Source organism: Corythoichthys intestinalis, chromosome 20 (genome assembly GCF_030265065.1).
Source record: "Corythoichthys intestinalis isolate RoL2023-P3 chromosome 20, ASM3026506v1, whole genome shotgun sequence".
Classification (NCBI taxonomy): Eukaryota; Metazoa; Chordata; class Actinopteri; order Syngnathiformes; family Syngnathidae; genus Corythoichthys; species Corythoichthys intestinalis.
This window is the reverse complement of record NC_080414.1, coordinates 23,837,249-23,863,262: the sequence shown is the minus strand read 5'-3', so window position 1 is coordinate 23,863,262 and position 26,014 is coordinate 23,837,249. Positions and strand designations below refer to the sequence as shown.

At 37.7% G+C, this 26,014-nt stretch overlaps 1 protein-coding gene across 1 annotated transcript in view; it reads left to right on the top strand.

Annotated features, from left to right (window-relative positions):
• LOC130908647 (phospholipid phosphatase-related protein type 4) overlaps positions 1-25,007 on the top strand; it is a 29,186-nt gene extending 4,179 nt beyond the window's left edge. Inside the window, exons 2-7 of the mRNA XM_057824304.1 lie at positions 5,140-5,325; positions 13,237-13,366; positions 13,511-13,706; positions 13,784-13,841; positions 15,975-16,148; positions 18,081-25,007. Coding sequence (XP_057680287.1) covers positions 5,140-5,325; positions 13,237-13,366; positions 13,511-13,706; positions 13,784-13,841; positions 15,975-16,148; positions 18,081-19,700 — 2,364 coding nt within the window. The 3' untranslated portion in view covers positions 19,701-25,007. The remainder of the gene's footprint in view (positions 1-5,139; positions 5,326-13,236; positions 13,367-13,510; positions 13,707-13,783; positions 13,842-15,974; positions 16,149-18,080) is intronic.
• The last annotated feature ends 1,007 nt before the right edge of the window (positions 25,008-26,014 follow it).

Sequence of the window (26,014 nt, the reverse complement as noted above, 5' to 3'; positions counted from 1 at the left end):
GAAGAGAATCAACAGTGCCAAATTCTCTCCATTTGTAGACAACTTCTCTGACTGTCAATTGATGAACATACAGACTTTTAGAGATGTTTTTTTATCCTTTCACAGCTTTATACAAATCAACAATACTTGATCACAGGTCTTCAGACAGCTCTTTTGACCGAGCCACGATGCACATCAGACAATGCTTCTATTCAAGAAATTTCTTACCAGGTGTGTGTTTTATAGTGGGCAGGGCAGCATTAAACCACTCATCAGTGACTGGGAGCACACCCGACTTAAAGAGCAATTGAAACCAATTTTATCAAACATTTAAGTCTCCTTAAGCAGAGGGTTCACTTACTTATTTTTCCCATTTCTCTCATTGTTTGCACGCTATCCTCATTAAAATATGAAAACCTATTAAAGTTTGGGTGGTTTTAGTTAAAGCAGACACTGTATTTTCATCTGTGTGATTTTGACAATGATCAGATCACATTTGATGGTGATTTTATGAAGAAATGTGAGAAATTCCAAAAGGTTCAGATACTTTTTCATACCACTTTAATAGAAGGGAACAAACTCTGAATGGGTCCAGAGAGGCCAACCTGAGAATAGCACAACCTTACATGGTTTGTTTTGACTTATTTTGGATTCACGTGGACTTTTTACCATGTGGACACCAACATCGCCAAGGGGGGGAATTCAACTGAAGACTAAAGAAAACTAATTATAAGTGTGAAAGCACCTATTAACATTTATCCCAACGGCAGTACAGCATGCAAAGTGTGTGGAAAGACCACAAGTTCAGTACTTAAAGTAGGTAACGAGAGATAGACAAAATGGATTATACATAGTCACATAGACGCAGACATGCAGTGATGCCAATTTAAGTAAAGAGTTTCAGGACAGGGGGACAAGATGATTGAATGCCTTGCTGAGGGGCCCATCAGCAGTAGTCAAGACTCCATCAAAGCTTTCTCCTTACAGATGAGCTTCTGTCGCCTCATTCTTATTCCTCTCAATCTCTCGGCGCATCACTCTGTAGTTTGATGTCATGAATTTTAAATCATTCTCTCAAAAACATTAGTGCTTTCTCTACAATTTTACAAATTTACTATAATCACATGAGCGAGAATTGAATCACAGAAGTTGATTCATTTTGTTCCCGACTACCTGTTGTGAAAGGAATGTAACTTGATCAGCGTGACACAAAGCCAAAATTGATTATTCAACATAAACTTGGACTGAATCCAAGTTTCTCTTTCATTATCAGTGTGATAATTAGATATGCCAAAATGAACTAAACATGAACATACAGTAAATACAGTAATTGCCAGCCTGATACCTCAGTTTGAAGAGAGGTTGCTGTCTATTCATGCCTTTGGCCCAGCACCCTGCCAAAATGACTTCTAGTCAAAGCCCACTGGAGCTCGATTTCCATTTTTACACATCTATTATTCAAATGCCAGTGTCTTTTCTCTGATCTTTCCTTGCAATCACTGAAAGTCTGACACAAACACATTGGATTGCTAGTTTATTATTCTCATGCATAGACGTTGATCAGTACCTACATAACTCAAGTACATAGGATGATGCTAAGCATTAAATGCTATTAAGACCGAATGTTTATGATTGGTTTCAGTTTACGGAACTTGCTGATGAAGCGAGTATTTATACTACCATAGTTTTCAGACTATAAGCCACTACTTTTTTCCTTCATTTTGAATCCTGCGGTTTATAGTCCAGTGTGGCTTTTTTGTCGATTTATTTGAGTTAATAGGTAACACTTTATATGACAGCGGCATCATAAGACTGTCATAAGACCGGTATAAATCCATGACACTAACATGGGCATTACGGAATGCTGATGTCATAAAGTTTTATCCGGCAAATTATGTCACTAAATCCATTTATGTCCATCTTGGATGTTTTACATCCATTCAAAAGTGAGATAACACGAAATGAAATCTGTTATAAGTATTTATTAATGCTCAGGACAGCGTCATGTCATAACGATGATTGTCTAATGACAGTCTAATGGCACCACTGTCAAATATAGTGTTACCAAATACCATAACTAGCAATTAATTAGGGCTGCAGCTATCGAATTTTTGGGTAATCAAATATTCCACTGAAAATTCTATTAATTAATTAAGTTATCGGATAAAACTTTTTTTTTTTTTTTTTTTTTGTTAGGTAAAGAGCAATTATAAATATACATGCGAAAGCAAGTCATTTCACCTAATATTGAACCATTTTCAGACAATCAATGTCTTTATTTTCGATGTACATTGTTGAAAACAGCAAACATTTGCATCTCGGATGCGACTAGGAAAAAAAAAACATATTCACGGCTTTCAAAAAACTTCTAGATCTTATAAAAAAAAAATAATAATAATAATTTTTTTTAGGGCTGTCAAAATTATCGCGTTAACGGGCGGTAATTAATTTTTTTTAATTAATCACATTAAAATATTTGACACATTTAACGCACGTGCCCCGCTTAAACAGATTAAAATGACAGCACCTTTCCACTTGTTACTTGTGTTTTTTGGTGTTTTGTCGCCCTCTGCTGGCGCTTGGGTGCGACTGATTTTTATGGGTTTCAGCACCCATGAGCATTGTGTAATTATTGACATCAACAATGGGGAGCTACTAGTTTATTTTTTGATTTGAAAATTTTACAAATTTTTTAAAACGAAAACATTAAGAGGGGTTTTAATATAACATTTCTATAACTTGTAGTACTAACAGTTATCTTTTAAGAACTGCAAGTCTCTCTATCCATTGATCACTTTAACAGAATGTTAATAATAATGCCATCTTGATTTATTGTTATAATAAACAAATACAGTACTTATGTACAGTATGTTGAATGTATATATCCGTCTTGTGTCTTATCTTTCCATTCCAACAATAATTTACAGAAAAATATGGCATATTTTATAGATGGTTTTATTGCGATTAATTACGATTAATTAATTTTTAAGCTGTGATTAATTCGATTACAAAGTTTAATTGTTTGACAGCCCTAATTTTTATTTCTTACCTAAAAATGTCATTACGCTTAAACACATCACTTAAAAGTTAGGTGTTTTTCCCACGTGTTTCAATTGAAATTCCATTTGTGTCAAGCTGTCTTGTTCTAGTTAAGTTTTACATTAGTCTAAATTGTAAGTCCTGATAGGATTTTGAGTTTTTGCAGTGTTCAAAATAAATGTATGACACCTGCGGTATTGGAGCACATTAGGCACCAGTGTTACTTGTTTTATCCAGCAATGACTACTGAGCTAAAAGGGACAGTTAGCTTTATGATGTTTTTATTTTACACCCTTATCACTCTACAGCGCTGTGTTTTTACAGATTAAATAAATCCTGTATGTAAGACACGTTAGCCACGCATCGAAAGTAGTCATAATTAATAGAAACCTAGCCATGCGCAGGGGTAACGTTACATTAGCAAGGCGTTAATCTTATTTATTAGCACTGAAAAGTGTACTGCTTTAAGATGAGGGCTGTTCTCTATCACTGGCGAGTCTGTCATTTCGCATCTAGTTCTGTATGCATGGGCTAACGTGGCCGAGTCTGTGTTTTCGCATCTAGTTCCATATACATATGATATCTATGAGACCTACCTGCTACCACCTAGGTAGATTGTAGCAATGTTGCATGGTTTGTAACGGCTGTCGGGTGTAGTCATGTCTTTTCGCTTCTTCCTCTGCAGACTTGATGTCAGCGCGTTGTCCTGCATTAAAAGTAGTCCGGGCAAAACATGATGCTTGGAGCTGTCAAAATTAAACGATTCATCGAGGCGGATAAAATTACTCGAATTACATGAGTATTCGTTTCAGCTCTACAATTAATGAAACAACTGGAACATTAACTGAAGAAATAATTAGCACAGAACATGAATTTAGATTATTATTTACTTCTGTAGCACTGCAATGCATGCCAGGAGGCATGTTGGACAACAACAGTGTTGAGAGCAGGTGGCAGCAGAGGTTGAATGTCTACCCCAAGGGAGCAGTGATGGCCGAATGAAGCTTCTTGACGCAATTAAGCTTTGCAGTCAATTGGTTCAAAGCTTCATGGTGGTTCACTTGGTCTGATGACATTCGTATGATGCCGCTGTCAAATAAAGTGTTACCGGTTAATATCTTTTGGTGTAAATAACCCATAATACAGTGAAGACAGCTGCGGCTTATATTCCGGTGCGGCTTATCTATGAACAAATGCCGTTTCCGTGCCAAATTTGGTGGGTAGCGGCTTATAGTCAGGTGCACATTATAGTGTGAAAATTACGGTAGTTAAAGGTTCGTCTAAATTGAAAATCAGAAAGCAATCACTTGATGAAAAACAATCAAATTACAGGCTTAATAAATATAAAAATTCAAGTACAGCAACTGGACAAACATTTGTCTTAACCCTTAAAACCATTTAGAATCGCTGAAGAACGATATACGACTTTTGTTTACTTCATAATAGATGAAACAGACAGATTAAAGTCGATGACAAATTGTTAGAGCTGGAACAAAAGACTCCAAAAAAAGCTGTTCCTTACACCAGAAACACCCTCCAGATGGCAGGAGTGAAGCTATCACCATCTCCTGTTAGCAGAAAACTTCCTAAACTACCCCAAATAATACAAACAAATAAAAATAAAGAGCCCATCCTGAAGTTTACCCCGAAAATTATCAGGATTTTTTGTGGACTTGTAAAGAAAGTTAGATTGAAAGAAAGTAAGCCAGGTAGAAAACAATCAATTGCACCCAAATATGCCTACGCGCCAGCAAATGAAGCACCTGGGAATAGAGCACTTCAGACTGATTGCCATCACACATAGCAAATTAACTTTTTGAGCATTCTAAAGGCCATCTGTGAAAAGTGCCACAAGGTAGCTATAATTTAGCCGCTACATAAAACTGAATTCCACATGGCGACTTCAATCAATCTAATTTGAATCTTATTTCCATGTCTCCGCCACTATTATCAAATGAAATTACTTTTGTCATTGAGGCATAGCGGTATGGGGGGCCTTTGCAGAATTTATCACCTCGGTAACCTTGTATTTATTCGCTTGGCATTTGTGTCTTGACAGTTTATGACTTGAATGTGTCTCATTCATTTTCTGCCTCTGTCTTCTGTTGTGTTGTTTTATAGCTGCCTATCCTGGTGTCATCTATGGTCAGCTTATACTTCCTGGAGTGGACGGATTTGTTCAAGCCAGTGAAGTCTGGCTTCAACTGTCATGACCGCAGTCTCAGCCTGCCCTACATCGACCCTAACCACGAGGTCATCCCCCTGCTAATGTTGCTTAGCCTGGCTTTTGCAGGACCTGCAATCACGGTATGAAATCAGTCCAAAAAATATGTTACATGATGTCACTACTTACTGTCAGGACACAAGTCTCTTCTTTTTCTCTAAACCAGGGGTCCCCAAACTTTTTCCTGTGAGGACCACATAACTTTTCCCTTCTCTGATGAGGGGCTGGGTCAGTTCATAACAGAAAAAGTGTGACGATTGCAGGCGTGCCTAAATGTAAAAATTTATTGTTTTTCAGAGAGCCACAATCAAATAACCCATTCTGGATTCTTCACGGAACAAAAGTAAATAAAATACAAAAATATATTATATTATATTATATTATATTATTAGGGCTGTCAAAATTATCGCGTTAACGGGCAGTAATTAATTTTTTAAATTAATCACGTTAAAATATTTGACGCAATTGCTGCACATGCCCCGCTCAGATTAAAATGACAGCAGTGTAATGTCTGCTTGTTACTTGTTTTTTTGTGTTTGGCGCCCTCTGCTGGCGCTTGGGTCCAAATGATTTTATTTTACAATGAGTGAGCATGGTGTAATTATTGACATCAACAATGGCAAGGTACTAGTTTATTTTTTGATTGAAAATTTTACAAATTTTAATAAAACAAAAACATCAAGAGGGTTTTTTAATATAACATTTCTATAACTTGTACTAAAATGTATCTTTTAAGAACTGCAAGTCTTTCTATCCATGGATCGCTTTAAGAGAATGTTAATAACGTTAATGCCATCTTGTTGATTTATTGTTATAGTAAACAAATACAGTACTTATGTACCGTATGTTGAATGTATATATCAGTCTTGTGTCTTATCTTTCCATTCCAACAACAATTTACAGAAAAATATGGCATATTTTATAGATGGTTTGAATTGCGATTAATTACGTTTAATTAATTTTTAAGCTGTAATTAACTCGATTAAAAATTTTAATGGTTTGACAGCCCTAAATATTATATAATATTATATAATAATAAATAACAATAACACTATGAATTAAACAGATAATGACCAAATAACCCTCTCTGCGTTCTTCACAGAAAAAAGCCAGAAAATAAATAACACTATTGAAAAAATATATATATATATCAGAGGTTGCGCTAGACATTTTCGTTGTCTGTCATTTTGACTGACAGGGTCATAAAAATCCGGTCATAATCTATTTTTACCCGTCACTTAAATTTTTAAAATGATAATGATGACATATTCAATAGTATTTAGTTTTCATTCATTGTTAATTAATATTGTAACGCTTGCTTGGCGGCGAAAAATTAGACACGGAAGTCGTGGTATTTTTCTCCCTCTTTTTACTCTGCTTACCGCCAACACCACCAACAAAACAGCAACTCCGCCCCCAAAGAAAAAGAGGCAACTATATAGACCCCAATCACCAACGTCACACAATGATCTTAATTGTGGTTGTCAGCCCAAAATCTTCTAAATATATATTAAATGCATCTTACCAGATATAAAATGACTACTACATAGTCTGTGATGATCGTTTGGTGCCCAGATTTCTTGTCGAATTACAGCAGTCCAACTCGCTCTCCTCTTCGGGTCTCTCAGAATACGGTAGAACTTCAAGTCTCTCCGTCTATCTTCTCTGTTACTGCAACCAACCGCCACCCACGCCTTCACCATTTTGATCATTAATGTTAACGAGCAAAAAAACACGCCGTAATAGGAGGCATATACGTAGCGGTAATGTGTAAACACGACGAGCTGACACACAATATGGCGAAACCAGTCAGGGGGGCGGAGTTGTGACGTCATGTGATTGGGGTCTATACACAGGCGGCAATCTAGTCCACCAATTGGATGACATGCTGGCACACCGGGTGCACCAATAAGAACCTCGCGTTGATGTGTCAATCACGGTGCCGCCGCCAGACCCCGGTGACGCTACAATATTCTGACAGAATAGCCAACGACGTCATGCATTAAGAGAGACAATAGCTAATTAATATGCTCACTCGCCACCCTGTGGTCTGGGGTGTGAATTGCAACCTGTCAAAGTGACGGACGGACTTCAGTTTTTTCCGTCACCGTTTTTAAAAAACGGTCAACGACGGAAAATATTCGGTTAACGCGACCCCTGATATATATATATTATATATATTGTTCAGGGGGCCGGACCAAATGTGGAGGCGGGCCGTATCCGGCCCGCGGGCCTTAGTTTGGGGACCACTGCTCTAAACACAACCACAATTGACTTGGAACAGTTGGTATATGTGCTGGTCAAAGGAGGAGAAGCTCCCCACAATGCATCGGGGTTTTCATCCCAAGTTCACTACCCCTAGAATTTGTACTTAATACTTACCTGGTAAGCATGAAGGCCATTACCCAGGATGAAGCAATTTCGATCAAGGAATACATCAGCGATACGACCCTCTTTGTGAATGCTTCAGAAAGCAGAATCCTCAACCTGAGCAGAATGAAGAGCCCCAGTCCAGCAATTACCCCCGATTGGAGTGTATGATATTGTGAAATCCTATCAGTGGCTGGAAAAGGCCGGTCTGAAAGAGCACAAAGAGTTGCCATCATGGTAGCACAAGAACAGACATTATGCACAAGATTGAGGCCATGGTCGACTACAATAGAAAGGACCCTGAGTGCAGGCTGTGCAAAAATGACTCTTGAGACAGTGCAGCACATAATAGCAAGGTGTAAAATGCATTCATATTCGGTGTAAATGTCATGAGGATCCATATAAAACGATGTGAAATTAGCTCCAAGGTCGAGAGCCCAGGTATCCCTGACTTCATTCTTCAGGTTTTATGCAGAATGCTCTTGTTTCTGTAGTGACTAGGCATGTGCCGGTATGACATTCTGATGGTATGATAATCTTAAACCAAAATATCACAGCAGTGCATTTACAGCTCTAAAATGTGTTACTTTGAGATATCTTGGTTTAAGAAAAAAAAAATACTTTTTTCCACTGAACAAGATTTTAATTTTTTCTAAACATATTAGCTAATTGGCAATATTAGCAAACATAAGTACAATCTTAAGAAAAAAAGTAAAGTAAAAAAGAAATAACAATATTCTAAATAAGCTTAAATAAATGCAGTCCTTTAGGTGAGCCTAAACCCACAGCCACAGCTCAACATTATTACCATTAGAACAAAAATAATTGAATTATTTTCCACAAAAAGCACATGCGTATGACTTGTATCATGTTTACATTAGACACACACTCTTTTCCTCAACACAGACAGTTGCCAGAGAGACAAAAAAAACATGTCTTACCACCACTAGACACAATAAACACGCTGGACTTAACTCTCGTAGCTGGTGGGAAACGTTTATGACAGTGTTTACTAGAGGTGTGCATCGGCACTGCCCTCACGATTCGAAATTACGATTTGGACGGCCACGATTCGATTCGATTCGATTCAGAGGGTCACGATTCGATTCGGCAATGCATCGCGATGCATTAAAGCCTGGGATGCATTAAAATTCTAAAGCAAAGCATATTTTTTGTGAATCATGAGTCAACACAAAGTCAGACATTAAACAATTTTTTATTGGCTCTTGTGTCACTCCTAGTTGAAGTCAAATGAAAATACTTTCATATATACATATATATATATATATACACACATACATATTTAAAGAAAAAAAAAAACAGATCAGAGAATTTAATTAGTGCTTTGAATGAGACCAGGGCTTTCTCTGTTTTTTGACACACAGTAGCAGCCTTTCACACAGTGCAACATCTGATCTCCTGTGCAAAATCAGTAATAACAGTCACAGTATTTTAGTCACAACGACCCATCAATAAAAATATTCAAGTAAATATTAAAGAAAACGACAAAGAAAATATTGTAGTGCAGCAGCATCTTTATCGCAATATCAATCCAAGGATCAGTTCAGTTGCAAACAAAACATCAACTAAATTGCAATGTAGAACAAAAGTCAAATGTAGGCCTAGCCCACTATATATGTGCAATAGAGGTTAGATCGGGCCTAAAAAATCCAGCCCGACCCGACACGGCCCGCTGGTATCGAAGCCCGACCCGGCCCGAGCCCGATCAATTAAATAGATTTGCAGGCCCAGCCCGAAAAACCCGATTTTTTTTTTTTTTTTTTTAATTTTTTGTTTTTTGTTGGAGTGACGTAAAAAAAAAAAATCCGCACCAGAAGCAATTTATTTTCATTTCTTCGAGTTGGCAGAAAAAAACGCAAGTTTTCTTAATGTTTAAATAGTCTACATATTTTTATGATCATTATAAAAGCATTTACACAACGAAATAACACTGGGAAAGTTTAATATAAAAAAAAATAAAAAATAAAAACGGTTTTGCAGACACACAGAGGAGAAGATTCAAAAGGATCACATTTCTGTTGCCTTTGTGTGCATAAATAAAAGTGTCCTTTGTAACGAATTCTCAGTTGGCAGAAAAAAAGGCAAGTTTTCTTAATGTTTAAATAGTCTACATATTTTTGCGATCATTAAAAAAGCATTTACACAACAAAATAACACCGGGAAAGTTTAATATAAAAAAAAAAAGAAAGAAAACATGCAGTTTTGTAGACACACAAAGAAGATTCGAAAGGATCACATTTGTGTTGCCTTTGTGTGCATAAATAAAAGTGTCTTTCATAACTAATCGCAAGCGCCACAGCGGGAGGAGAAGAAGAAAAAGCGGGCGGCGCCACGGCGGGCATGTGCGTGCACAAGCAAATGCACAATACAGAGAGCCTGCTCTCAGTTTTTTTTTTTTTTTTTTTTTTTTTTTTAAATAATTTGTTAGTCGGCGCGGCGGCCCGACCCGACCCGAACGTGAATGCTTAACATTTTGGGCCCGACCCGTTCGGGTTCGGGCACAAGATCTAACCTCTAAGAGATAGGACATAACATAACAATGGCTGAAGCGGAGAAAGAGATAGCGAGAAAGATTATTGATGCACCTAAGACATTGAAAGCAGACGTCTGGAGACATTTTGGCTTCTACGAGGTTGGTGGGAAACTTGACCAGAGTTATGCAGTGTGTAAAAAATGAAACATGAGAATAATAATACAAATGGGGAAACCAAATCCGTTGCATCACCGGAATTGCGCAGGGAAGATTTTTTAACGTACTTATATATTTTAAAATACGCTGAATCGATTCGGCTTGTTGCCTGCATCGAATCGAATCGTCCATGCCCCGCATCGGGATGCATCGCCGCATCGATTATTGTTGACACCACTAGTGTTTACTAACCTTTAATTTTGTATAAATACGAAATCATGTTGGAGATACAGTATTGCTTCCTCTAAACCGCGGCCGTCTGTAACTTTTCTGTTGCCGAAGTATTGCTATACCTGCGATTTTGTTTTCTTCAATGGGGGAAAAAGTTCACCTCCTCCAGCCATCGTGTAGCGTAGCTGACTCACTGACACTGAGCAACAGCTGGTGGGAGAGGGTTGAGTCTTACAGCTGCAAGCGAAGGATTTCTAAGTGCATTTTTGGAACATAAAAATAGTTAATACCTCAGGCACGGTATGACAAAAAACTTTTGAAACCTTTACATTTTCATACCACAGTATACCTTGTACAGTGGTACCTCGACATACGATCGCATCGACATCCGACGTAAAATTTGACTTGTCGTTTGTCTCGACATATGATGACATGCTCGAAATAGGAGAATTTATGACAGCGTTGTAATTTCATCGTTTTTCCGCAAGACAGATGCTCGGTGGATTTTCTTGTGAGAGAAATCAACATGAGTCCCAATAAGGTTAGTGCAAGTGGTGAAAAAAGGAAAAAGTTGACGCTTACCATTGTTAAGTCAAGTTAAGATGTAAATCATAGAAAAACATATGAGCGTGGTGCACGAGTCAGTGAAATGGCTCGGCAATACGGCCGGAATATGTCTACAGTCTCGACAGTCCTCCTCTGACTTCCTTTTGCCAGTCTTTATAAGTTAAGGCGACAATTATTGTTTTCGTAACATTGGCAAGGATGTCCGCAGCTTCGTCAGGTTTTTAATCATTATTTCTGAACTTGTGCAACACAACACAGCTAATGTCCGCCGTAGCCGACGCTAACAACAACAGAAAATGAAAAGAGAAAGTAAAAATGTCCCACTCTTCCGCACCTCTCACTCTCGTCAGTCACACGGTGCTTTCAGGAACATCATGCAAAGCACACCTGCCACATTAGAACCCGATTTGTTACATTATTATTTTTATTATTCCAATTTTTATTTATAATTTATTTGTTTTGCTATATGTAATAGCTATTTGTAATTGTACCTGCAGTGTTTATGAAGGATTTAGCGTAGGTTTTTGAGCTGCGGAACGAATTATTCGAATTATAATGTTATCTGAAGGGAAAATCCCGCTCGAAACACGACCATTGCGACTTACTAACCAGGTCCTTGAAGGAATTAAATTCATATTTCGAGATACCACTGCACTTCTAAAGGGTTGACATTGTCAAGTTCAAATACGAATCCTTATGTAGACATTTATAATACTGCCCAAAATAAGGAGAGAAGGCACTCAATTTAGTTGAAAAGCTTGCATGGAGAAAGAGGGGAAACTATCCAGCTTCGGCAATCGATCTAACTAGCCCCTCCTTCACCTTTTTATTTGGGATGGCCCTTGCAACAGACGGGTGTCTTGCCCTAAAAGGGAAAAAAGGGAAGCAAGCTGACAACATGCTTTGTCTTTGTTTGTCTATGTGTGTGCATGTCGGTGGAATTATATACATGTGTGTCAGCACATTTCAGCAAAGCAAAGCGGCCTCTTCTGCCCTTGACCCAGCAAGAGGCTTCAAGACAAAACATTTTTTCTTTGTGAACAATAATAATAAGCAAAAGCATTTCTTCATTGCGAGCAGCAATTGATTAGAGCAAATATATAACAACAACTTAATAATCTCATCAAATACATTTCATGAAGCAATAGGATTTGGAAAGTAATAAAATGCAACAATATGATTTCCTAAATGTCCCAGACATTTTTAGTTTGTATTTAAGTTGACCTGTGGAACCTCGGCCGGTTTAAACCAGTCAGTATGATAAGGCAGTTTTATCAAGAGCTAAACATGTCTATAGTTATCAATAACTAAAATGTCTCTTACTGCAATCAATCATGGAAAAAACTATTATAGCAATCAATACTTTATTATGAGCCTTCATTGGTAAAAGCAAATGTTTAATAACCGTTTAATAATCATCAGACATACTCAAACTTACCCCGGTCCCAGTTAATGTCCTGTGAATCACTGATGAATGCTTTCATGTTTAAAGAATCTGTACACGTTAAAAAATGTAATACAGTGGTACCACGACATACGATCGCTTCAACATATGATCTTTTCGACATCTGACGTAAAACTTGACTCACCATTTGTTTCTACGTGTATCAGATGACATGCTCTAAATACGACTTATGACAGCGCTTCAGTTTCTTTGTTTTCCCACAAGACGGACGCACGGCGGGTTTTCTTGTGAGAGAAATCAGCATGGGTTGCAAGAATGTTAGTGCAGGTGGTGAAAAAAAGGAAAAAGGTGACGCTTACCATTGAAATGAAGATGGAAATGACAGAAAAATACGAGCGTGGTGTGCGCGTCCGTGAACCTGCTGAACAATACAGCCGTAAAATGTCTATAATCTCGACGGTCCTCTACTTACCTCCGTTCGTCAGTCTTCATAAGTTAAGGTGAAAATTATTATTATTGTAACATCCCAAAATAAATTACCAGCTTCGTAAAGTTTTTAATCATTTATTTCAGAACTTGTGCAACACAACATGCCCGCTGTCCGCCGCAGCTGACGGCAACAACAGAACATGATGACAAGTGAAAGTAAAAACTCCTTTCACACATGCCGAAACACCGTGAGAATCACGGGATTTAAATGGGCAGCCCTTGTACTGTATGTGAACGCAATACTCAGCCTGGGGATAAACATGTAGTGTTCTGTGTTAACAGATCATGATTGGCGAGGCCATCCTGTTTTGTTGTCTAGCTCGAAGAAAAGGTGGCGCTGGAGCTGAGGCAAACATCAATGCAGCCGGCTGTAACTTCAACTCTTTCATACGCAGAGCTATACGTTTTGTTGGTATGTTTGTTTCATTACTGAATTTTGCATAATTAGGATATGTTTTTTTGTCATGACCTAAAGTATAATCTTAATGTTATTATTAATAATAAGTTGCGCTATGACACAATATTAACTTGACCTCTTGCTGTATATTTTCTACAGGTGTTCATGCTTTTGGTCTTTGTGCCACCGCCCTCATCACAGACATCCTCCAGCTGATGACAGGCTACCCAGCCCCTTACTTCCTTACAGTGTGTAAACCCAACTATACAACCCTAAATATCAGCTGTGAGCAGAATCCTTACATCATGGAGGATATCTGCTCTGGGGCCGATACAGCAGCTATTAACCAGGGCAGGTCAGCTTGAAACGTTTTTACAATGTCAACTCAGTGGTGTTTGTTTGTGTGTTTATTGATGTTTTTGTACATTGCAGAAAATCATTCCCATCCCAACATGCTACTTTAGCATCTTTTGCTGCTGTCTATGTTTCGGTGAGTTTGTGCTTACTTGCATATTTGTCGCAAAATTTAAAGCAACACTTTGTAGCTTTTCAGTTTGGTCGATTTTAGCGACGCCGGTGGACAAAAGCGGTAGTGTTTTGCTATAAAGAAGACTGCGTTTCCCACGAGGACCAGCGCTGTGTTTTCCATGAGGACCAGCGCACACCCAAACAGTGTTGTAAAATCATCAGTGGATCAAAAATCAATCTCCCAGTCGCCTGCAGATAGATTAAACAACATTTCTGTTTCCGGCGGCTGTGTGAAGAACGAATAATAATAAGGTAATGAATCCAGTTGTGGCTAAACAATAGGATATGACAGTTAGCAACCATGTGACCCATTAAAGCCCCAAAATTAACAAGAACTGATTGAAAACGAACAGGTAACGACCTGAAATGGCCCGAAATGATCTCGTTGCCTTGTATTGACTGCCACTGACGGCCATAAAAGTGGGAGGGGCCTGTTTGAAGTGGAGTTTGACTTTTTGGGCTGGGGGGCACAACATGTTGATGACCCCGAAACGCAGCGTCAGCAATAAAATTAACTTACAAGAATAGTTATAATAATAAGTTGAAAATAAGCATTTTTTTGTCCCCAATCATTCTTGAGGGGAATTCTAAATCAGGCTGCTTAGGCAATACTTTTTGCCATGGTCATCATCTATTGAATATGGTACGCCCACCGGTGTCGTGCCAATGTAGTTACCCCAGTCAAAAATTGTATCCCCTTGGCAGAGCCATATGGAGGTATATTTGTGTCTTTATTATTCAATCAAAAAAAAGTTGCTTCAATAAAAAAAAAAAAGTTGCTTGAATCAAAATGTATATTTTCAACTAAAAAAAAGTCACTTCAATGAAAATACAAAAATAAATTTGAAACTTAAAAAACTAAAAAAAAAAAATGCATGTGAAAGCTATTTTTCTTTGACGGATTTTTTTTGTTTTGATTGAAGCAACTTTTTTGATTGAAGTAATGTTGATTTGTGTTGGGCCACATTGTGGCGAAGACATTTTTGTCTTTATTATTCAATCAAAACATAAGTTGCTTTAAAAAATATATATTTTCAAAAAGAAAAATCACTTCAATCAAAAAAAAAAAAAAATTCAATCATGGAATAAGTTTTTGAATGCGAAAAAATATTTGAGATTGAAAAATTTGCATTTGAACACTTAATTTTTCATTGAAAAAGTTTTCTTTGATTGAAGCAATCCTTTTTGTGTTTGGGCCATATTATGGGTAGGACATTTGTGTCTAAATCATTTAATCCCACCAAAAAGTTGCTTCAATCAAACAAAATATTTTCAATCAAAGTTATAGTCATTTGAAAAAAAAAAAAATTGCCCTGCCCTAATTTTTGGGGAAAATTATATGAAAAGCAAATGAACGTCTAAGTTGCTAGTCACACGATCTGTTCGAAAAATAATTTTGACCCATTATAATTTTTTTGTTGTTGTTGTTGTTTGTTCATTTCAATTTTGTTGCAGTTTTATTGCTTTACAACTTTTTTATATATATATATATATATATATATATATATATATATATATATATATATAGGAAAGTCAATTACATGCAATGAAACTTTTCGGCCACAAGGGGGGGCTGCCCCCCCCCTTAAAATCCGCTTATGCCCTTCAAGTTCAAATGCATTGGACGTCTACCAGGGATAAACTTACAGCAGAAGGTTGAAGACCTTGTTTTTCTGTTTATGAGTTGTTTTGTAAAATGATTTCCTGACCAATGTATTGAAAATCGTTGTATTTCCATATCGTGAGACCATTGTTATCGTGAGCTTTGTATCGTAAATCATATCGTGAGGTACCAAGATGTTCCCACCCCTAGGGGACAATAACTTCTGCTATTAAGCAGTCAGCACATTTGCAGGTTTTTTTGTGTGGCAGGGTTCCTGCCACCCACCTCAAAGTTAATGTGCCACTGAAAGCGATACAGACCCCTTCACGATAAAAAAGAGATGTCATTCAACTAATTGTCACAAATGTTATGAAAATATTATATAAAAGTTGAAAAGTTACCAAGTGTTGCTTTAACTATACCGAACTTTCATCACAACTTTATAAGCCCCCAAAAAGAAGAAATTAATGAACATTGTTAACGTGCCCACAGATGTACTTCAACAGCACTCTGACCGACTCATCCAAATTGCTCAAGCCCCTGCTGGTCTTTTCCTTTGTCATCTGTGCCATCATTTGTGGTCTGACGCGGATTATTCAGTACAAGAACCATGCTATTGATGTTTATCTGGGATTTCTGATTGGCGGTGGAATTGCTGTCTACCTGGTACGTCTGTCTGATTTTAGTGTTTTTGTAAAAATAAAAAAATATTCAATGTATGGCGGTATTGTGCAAAAGTCTTACTTCACCACTGGCTTTGGCCCCTGTTAATAGCAGTCATTAACACTTGAATGCTGTATGAAGGAAAAAACTATCACACTATAACAACCAATTCTATTTTAATCACTTTGGTAATAATTTGGATAACATTTGGTCAACAGTCCATATGGTCTCAATGGACCATTCTACCCCCATAATCATAATTGCACTATGTCTGTTCTTCATTTGTCATTAACCAGGAAGTAGCCTCTAGGCCAGGGGTCGGGAACCTATGGCTCGCGAGCCAGATATGGCTCTTTTGATGGCTGCATCTGGCTCACAGACAAATCTTCAGTTATTTAAAAAAAAAAAAAAAAAAAAAATTCGTTATGTAATGGCAACGGCGCTAGGACCTTGGGAGAAACCTGGCAGGTGTTAAAAAGAGCAACCAGTAAGGGGCGCTCACATTTTTTTCACTGGCAAACCCAGTGATCAGGCGACATTCGGGACACTACAGGTGCGGCAGTGGAAAACGTCTGAAGTCTGATGATGCGCGTGACAGTCGGTTGAAATAATAGCTATGGATCTGTAGCGCGGTGCAGACAGGGATTAAATGCTTCAGTCTGTTGCTTCACATTTCATTTTGCTTTATTTTCATTTTTCTTGTACAGCTGAAACAAGGAGAAAAAAAAAACAACATCCGTCTCGCATTGCTGCACACAGACGGCTCATTTCTTATTCGCTCTAAAATGTGGACTCTTACATAATTATATTAATAAACAAATACAAGTTTTTGTGACAAAACATTTAACTTCTGCATTTTAGACACTACTAGTATTCACTCATCGTCCGCTCGCCATTACAAACACATCTGCAGTCACACATAAACATACTGTAATAGCCCCGAATGGGGAAATAGGAAGGAGAGGAGTCGGTGATGACTTTCCCCACTTTATTGTGGCAACCATAGAAATAATAAACAAAATAACAGTGTTATCCGCAACATGCTAACTTCGCTCTCACGCCGTACGCTCTCTCCTCCTTGCTTCCCGCTACGTCACTACTCTGCCGTCTGATGGCCTCTTCAAGGGCCCACAAATAGTTACGGACATTACAATACTTAATGGTTAGCATATTTCTGAACAATATTAACACACAGCACACATCGCAATCATCATAAAATAAAGCAATCCGCTAATATACACAGTCAAATTATACTTTTTCTCACCTCAAACAAGAAAAAAATACTAGTTTACAACGTCCGTCTTACATTGCTGCCAAGACGGCTGATTTCTTATTCGCTCTAAAATGCGAACATTTGTTGCCCATGCACGCTATGTAGCGAACGCCTCCCCCCTGCTGGTTTAAAACTGTTAGTACAACAGTCTATCTGTGGACACAAAATATTAAAATAATTATTTTAATATTATTTAATAATTACTATTTTATTTATTTTATTTAGTTGTTAAAAATAATTCTGAGACGTATTGTATTTTAAAAGTGTTGAAATTACATAAAATGCACATATTACTTGTATTTTTAGTTTTAAACCTATTGTATGGCTCTCACAGAATTACATTTAAAAATATGTGGTGTTCATGGCTCTCTCAGCCAAAAAGGTTCCCGACCCCTGCTCTAGGCTAACAGATGGACAAAAAGAATCAAAATACAAAGCTCTATGATTTTTTTTTTAAATTTGATTAAAACCTTAGTACACAGTAGCCTTGTTTTTATTAGTTATTAATTGTTACTTGACAAAAGACCACAATCCAGAGTAAAAAAATTGACCATGCGAAAAACTCATTTGCAGTACTTGGGTGTACAGGAAAGAATGTTGTTTACCTGGCACACTCCAATAAACAGTGTATTTATTTATGCAATATTTTCATGTGTTGCCAGGGTCTGTACGCAGTTGGAAATTTCCTCCCCAATAAAGAATCTAGCACTAGTCTCCCTCCACAGCCTCACTGCCCATCCTGCTCTTTACCGCACATTAGTCAAGAGGCAGTCCTTCATCACCTGCAAATGAAAGCCAGCATATCGGGTGAGCCTGGTATTCCCACCTCCCAGTCCGAAGGCCTTCTCCATCGGGGTCTTCCACAGCAAAAGGGTGACGATAGCCTGAAGTGCCCTGGCAGAGATGCGGATGGAATCTCACCCCACAGCCCACGCAGCAAAGAGACCATTGTGACCTTTAGCCACACCCTCCCTCGTGTTCACACTCCGCAGGCCATCGCAGCATACGAGGAAGCAGCCAGACGTCACGCCGCCACCCTTCACCATGCTTCCATGGATTCTAGCCGTTCCAAGCAGCTTTTGTCACAGTGGAAGAGTAAAAACAACCACAAATGTACTCTTCAGGTACCTGACTGTTTCCCACCAACAGCAGACTTATCTGTACAAGCCGCTCAGCATCCTCATCACCATGGCAGTATGGAAGTCCGATCCAGCTCTGAACCATCGGCTATGGGTTTGGACGCAAGCTTTGAAGCTCACGCATATTTATCCAAACTGGCCACGGGAGCAAGCACCACTTTGCCAAGTAATTGCAGTGGCATTACCGGAGGAGCAAGAATGTTAATGCAATCTCGACCTGGGTCTTCACAACTGGTCCACATTCCAGAAGAATCACATGAAAATTACCATAATACCTCCCCAAAAACAGTTGGAGGAGGGATTGATGGTGTTTCTTCAGCAGATGGCACAGTTCAGGCTAACTGGCAAAGAGTTGCTGAAAAGACTGCAATTTGCAGGACTAATGACGAAGGGAAGAAAACCCAACCACGTATCATGCAGGTGATCGCTATGTCCAAGCAGCAGGGTTTGCTTCAGACCCATTCCAAAAGTTTGGATGAGAGCAGCACTGTAGCAAGTTCCCAGGGCTTGGCTCACTACAGGGCTCTTACGACTGAAAAGGAGCCTAGTAGCACTACAGGACCGAGCTCCTTGGGCAGCACCACAGGCAGTATTTCAGGCAGCACCGGCGCAATTGTCAGAATAGAAGCACACCCTGAAAACAACAAACCGGTTATCCAGGCTCCTTCCACCGATGGAAGTGGATCGTGGCGGTGGCGATCTCTGGATCATGGCAACGGAGCTGTTGTCGGGCACGGTAGTACAGGAGGTGGGAGTTTGAGGCAATCCTTCGATCTCAATGATCTTAACAGAGACTCTGAAAGCTCAGACTCGATACGAGAAGGGTCTATTGACAGGAAGCGTGCTTATCACGTCACTACCGCCTCTGTCACACCGCCCACAGTTACTGTTCATACAAGCCAACCAGAGCAGAAGCACCATAATCAGAGCCTCTCTACAATAAGGGTCACTCCGGGGGATGTTAGCGGAGCCGGATCTGGCAGCGGCGACGCAGCTTCAGAAATTCCTTCAGTCGCCTCCAGTCGGGAATCCACCCTGCGGCGAAAAGGTCATAATGTCATCTTGATTCCAGAGCGAGGAAACAGCCCCGATATCACCCGAAATGTTTTCTACAAGGGAGCATCCATACCTAATAAGGAATAATGCACGGAATAACTGTCGGCTCTAGGGCCATGTGTGACCACTGAGCAACAATCTTGATTTTCAAGGGGCTTTCACACTAGCACCCGTTATTTTGTTTTAATCAAACTCTATTTCATTCGCCCACTCGGTGCAGTGTGGAAGCATATTAACCAAATTCGGGTAAAATCAGCCGGTACGTGTTCTCGGTATGGCTCCCAACCGTTGTAGTACTGTTGTGACAATCTACCTTGAGCTTTTCCGTCTGACAAAGGAAAACATCATCAAACCTGATGTAACTACAGCTAGTCCAACAGTTGACTGTATGAATCCACCTTCGGTTTGGCGTACATGTGGTTGGTATGTCATCATTCAAGCAACATGTTAACAAGGATAAGTTGAATACTTTAGCCTGGTAGATTGTGAAGTCATGAGCAAAGGACAATTTTGCTTCATGATGTGTAAGTCGACGCTTTGCGTTCACGAGTCTAACCAGCAGACAGTCTTCCTGTCTACATTCTTGCACCATTCGATAAACAATAAAAGACTAAAGCAATGTCATATTGTTCATCGAGAAGCATAGTAGGAAGAAAAATTTCAGCTTCTGTAACACCCTCAGAGATGCCACCACACGTATTACACAACAATATATACATCATCAAAAAAATTATTTATGTAGCATGAGATTTTTGTAAATGTTAACTAAAGCACAACCTTTTAAGTGTTGACAATTAATCACTGTGTACTTTGTAGCCACTACGGACACTTATTTTACTATGTGTGATTTACTAGTGGTGTCAATGGAATTTTTTGAAAACTGCTCTGTTTGTTTTCGATACGAACCATAACAAGACAGTGGAGAAGAATACATTCTTTTCAGAATTTGAATACTGCGAAGAAATTTCGATGTTTGTGAGAGCCGTTTACGTTCCTGCACTGTAATTTCAGTGTGTTTTCAAGAAGGGTGCTATACCAGAAAATAGTATTATCCTAGAAAATACAGTTTCATCAAAATCTATGTAAAAACAACTATGGCATCATATGTGAGAAAAATCAGTTTTATATTTTGGCTCTTTATGTGGATAAACACTGGAAGGAAAACTGATTTTGAACCATAAGTGTGCTTAGTATACCTTCTGTAGCTTTGAAGTCAAATAAGCTGTCACTTGCACTGAAAGTGGTTACTATTTCTTGTACTACTGTATATGCTGTTTAAAACCATATCATTATATCCCGTGCATTAGTATCGCAGATTAATTTTTCAGGAAAGAAAATATTATTTATCCCATATCGTACTTTATTACACTATATTTGAATATTTTCTGGTATCAGCCACACAGTTCCATCTGAAAGTCACTTTGCGTGTACGGGCATTGTATGTGGACAATATTAAGGTCAGTCAAAAAATTATTATTATTCTTCAAAATAAATCCAAACTTTTTTTTTTTCAGTTAGCAGAAAATGTTTCAGGGTGCCTTTTCTTAAAAGAAGACAAAGAAATAACTATGTACACAGCGTTTGTTACTTTAGAAATCGAATTGATTTTCTGTAGCTTACATTTACAAATGCAATATTAAATCTCATTAACAGTTATGTATGACTACCCAGCGCTATTGTAGATTTTGGTATACACTGTCCAATAAAAATGTGTTATGTGAGATGTACTGTAAGTGAAATATACAGTGGTAAGAAAAAGTATCTGAACCTTTTGGTATTTCTCACATTTCTGCATAAAATTACCATCAAATGTGATTTGATCTTTGTCAAAATCACACAGGCGTAAAAATCGTGTCTGCTTTAACTAAAACCACCCAAACATTCATAGGTTTTCATATTTTAATGAGGATAGTATGTAAACAATGGCACAATGGGGAAAAATAAGTGAACTCTCTGCCTAAGGAGACTTAAAGAGCAATTGAAACCACTTTTTTACCTATTTAAGTCAGGTGTGTGTCCAATCACTGTTGAATGGTTTAAAGCTGCCCTGCCCACTATAAAACACACACCTGGTAAGAATTGTTTTGATGAGAAGCATTGTCTAATATGCATCATGGCTCGGTCAAAAGAGCTGTCTGAAGACCTGCAATCAAGGATTGTTGATTTGTATAAAGTTGGCAAAGGACACAAAACCATTTCTAAAAGTATGGATGTTCATCAATCGACAGTCAGAGAAGTTGTCTACAAATGGAGAGAGTTTGGCACTGTTGCTTCTCTCCCAAGGAGTGGCCGTCCACCATAGATGACGCCAAAAGTTCAGCGCAGAATACTCAGAGGTAAAAAAAGAACCATAGTGTCTGCTAAAGACACAGAAATCACTGGCACAGTCTAATATCTCTGTGCACACATAAACTATACGTAAAACTATGGCCAATAATGGTGTCCATGGAACATGGTCCATGCCACTGATGTCTAAAAAAAACATTGTTGCTCGTTTAACACGAGGAGACCCATGGGTTTTGGTGCTCCCTAATGTTGCCAATGGTGTCCCTTTTTGGGACGTTAGTCCAATGGGTTTTGGTGCTCCCTAATGTTGCCAATGGTGTCCCTTTTTGGGACGTGCAAACTGTCGACTCCAATGGTGACATTAATGATCGCAAATAGGCACTCTGACACTCCACAGAAGTTTTGGCAAAATATTTTGTGGACTGATGAAACCAAAGTTGAATTGTTTGGGGGTAACACACAACATCATGTGTGGAGGAAACATGGAACAGCTTACCAACATCAACACCTAATCCCCACCGTGAAGCATGGGGGAAGGAGCATCATGACAACCTGCAATAATTAATGGAAGAATAAATTCCAACGTTTATCAGGATGTTTTGCAGGGAAACCTGAGGCTGTCTGTCAGACAGTTAAAACTAATAAGAGAATGGATGCTGCAACAAGACAATGATCCAAAACACAGAAGTAAATCAACTTCAGAATGGTTTCAGAAAAACAAAATACACATTCTGGAGTGGCCAAGTCAAAGTCCAGACTTGAAGCCCATTAAGATGCTGTGGCATGACCTAAAGACAGCGATTTGTGCCAGACATCCCAGGAATCTAACTGAACTACAGCAGTTTTGTAGAGAAGAATGGGCCAAAATTAGTCCTGATCGATGTGCCAGACTGATCTGCAGCTACAGGAAGCATCTGGTTGAAGTTATTGCTGCGAAGGGGGAGGGCACAAAATATTAAATGTGATGGTTCACATACTTATTTTACCCCCTTCTGTCATTGTTTGCATACTATCCTCAATAAAATATGAAAACCCATAAATGTTTGGGTGGTTTTGGTTAAAGCAGACACTGTTTTTTCATCTGTGTGATTTTGACAAAGATTAGATCACATTTGAGAGTGATTTTATGCAGAAATTTGAGAAATTCCAAAAGATTCAGATACTTTTTCATACCACTGTAGTACCAGCAAATCAAGTGAAGACAGAAAAACAATCATTCGTAGATATACTTTGGGTTATTTATTTTGCTAGATTAGCATTAGCCAGGCAAAAATTAGCCACAATTATTCCATAAGCTTCCTATCTTCCTAGCTTTTCCATTAAGCACATCAAGGAACCAAATGAGAAATTTGATTATAACTACCCTGAATATAGAAAGTAGGAGGATCAAGTATGGAATAGACCTATTTTAGAAAACCCATAATGACTACACTGGAAGCCTGCCTAACAAATTGTGAGCAAATATGTTCTTGAGCTGTGGTGTTTTTAATATGCATATTTTTGGTGTGTTGACATGTTGGTGTGCCTGTATTCTTCTTTTAAGGCTGTCTTCATTTGGACATATGACTGATTACATTGTTAAGGCTACTGACCAATGTGTAGGACAATGAAAGTGTTGCTTTGCTGGATAGTACTGTGAAAGGAATAAAACTTATGACATTCCAGTGAATCAATCCAATGTTTAGTGAAACCATTTGCCGGAGTGTGTAATAATACATCCAAAGACAGGATTTCTCATGTTTTCTCAATGTTGAAAAGGTTCAAAAAGACAGTAGCAAGCCTATCATATTGTGTATTATTTTACGCTCAAATATTTGCATGGTATATTCTGCACATCATTCATCAATGTTCTATATTTTCGTAGTGCAATATGATTCATTTCTGGTAGCAGGTTTTCTTACTGTTGAACTGACTCTTGTTGTTTTCCTCAAATTTGTTTTGGTTTTTGTATTGACCATGTATGCACAATGAACACAGATTTTGACTGTTTGAAAATGGTAAAATAGAACACTTTTAGATGTTTGTACAAATTTAAATTTACAGTATTTTTAACTAGGGGCCTTATCTAGCAGCCCTTTTTGTCTTGGTGTAACCAGATTCAAGAGAATTATGTTAAGAATTATGACACTTTTGGTTTTGTCAAAAACAAAACGTGTTATCAGAGGTGGGTAGTAACATGTTACATTTACTCCGTTACATTTACTTGGGTAACTATTGAGAAAAATGTACTTCTAAGAGAAGTTTTACTAACACATACTTTTTACTTGAGTAGATTTGTGAAGAAGAAACTCTACTCTTACTCAGTTACTTTGGGCTACACTCGTCGTTACATTTTTTCCTTTTTAATCTACATATTAGATACGTATCAGACTATGATCACGCCGGCCTGTTAGATTACGTGGTGTCTTTAGAGCGTCGTAAAAAATTAACTCTTTGACATAGAGAGCCGCCGTAAACCTGACTCAAAAGCATGGATTTTAATCTCCAAGGTTTTATTTTGCACCGATTGACCACGGAAAACCGGAGAGATGATCTTTTTAGTTTCATAATAGGATAATAATAAGATTCATAATAGGATGTTTTCTCCACTAGTGGGCACTCATGCTGTTTGAATGAATAATACTTAATTTCTGTAGATTTTACTCTCTCACTGGAATTTGATGTCTTTTGTTTTGATTTTGAATTTCTTTGGTTGAATGTGGTTATATAATATGTTATATTACAATATAATAATAACAGTTCATATAGATAACTTTGTGCTCAGAAAAATAAATATCCTTCATATATATATATTTTTTAAATCAAACATATTAAGCAGTTACTCACAATGTTACTCATTACATTCTTTTTACAAAATACTTTTTTACTTGTACTTGAGTACATTTTTGGGATTACTACTTTTACTTGAGTAATATTAATTTGGAATAATGCTACTCTTACTTAAGTTTTTGGCTACTCTACCCACCTCTGTAACATCAATTGAATGTTGTCAGAACTTCCAACATTTTGATTTAAGTCTCCTGAAACTTGCGTTATTCAAATACTATATTATTTGTGTGCCATAACAGATGGTTTCTGTATATTGTTTTTTTTTTTTTTTTTTTTTTTTTTAATCAGTGTGTGATCAGTAACTGAGAACTGTTTATATTTCCTGCTAACATAACAATTTAATTTTGATCGATTTTGAGTACCATAACAGTAACCTGTAATTCAAGGTAACCATGTGTTTTAAACCTGAAAGTTCTTGATTAACAATCTTCATGCTGAATAATGTGTGTGCTACCCAATACAATTACTGTATATTCCTTCCACAGGACACTCAAAATAACTACAATTAATTTTGAGCAAAACGATGAATAAAGAATGCAATGTATGTCTTGAAGAGGAGAGAGTAGATATTTGATGTCCGCACATCAAATGGGGAAAACTGTGAATTAATGCTCTCTGCATGAATCGTCTTGTGTTGCCACTGGTTGTGTAATAAATGTTTGTTTTTGAGACTGTGATCCGCTGTATGAATTCTATGCACCATGAAAAAAAACAATCTCATCGAGTTTAAAAGGAGAAAATATATTATCAATAGTTTTTATAATATGTTTGCTATCCATGGTTATAATAATAAATATGTTGTCTGTTTTTACAACGCCAAATCTGGTTCTTATGTAGGAAAGTATGAATTTAAGCAATCCAATTTAATCAACTGAGCACGCTGATCAGGGTAGTTGATGAATTGTGCATTGTCTAATGATTAAAGTTTGCTAATGAAAGAGTCAGTGAGCTGTAATGTCATTTTTGGGGGGCTTTTCATAGTTCTCAAGAATGGTTATGATAACTTAGAAAAAATTATTCATGGCAGGTATTTTTTGTTTGTTTGTGTTAAACAATCAAGATGCCCAGAAAACTTTCATACATTGTTGAAATGTTTTTCCCTCAAACGAATAATGAAAACTATCCAAATAAAAACATGTTTACTCACACACATTATTGATTTTTTTTTTTTTTTTTTAACACTGGCAGCAGAGGTGTGTAGAGTAGCCAAAAATCTTACTCAAGTAACAGTAGCGTTACTTCAAAATAATATAACCCCAAAATATATATATATTTTTTTTTATGTG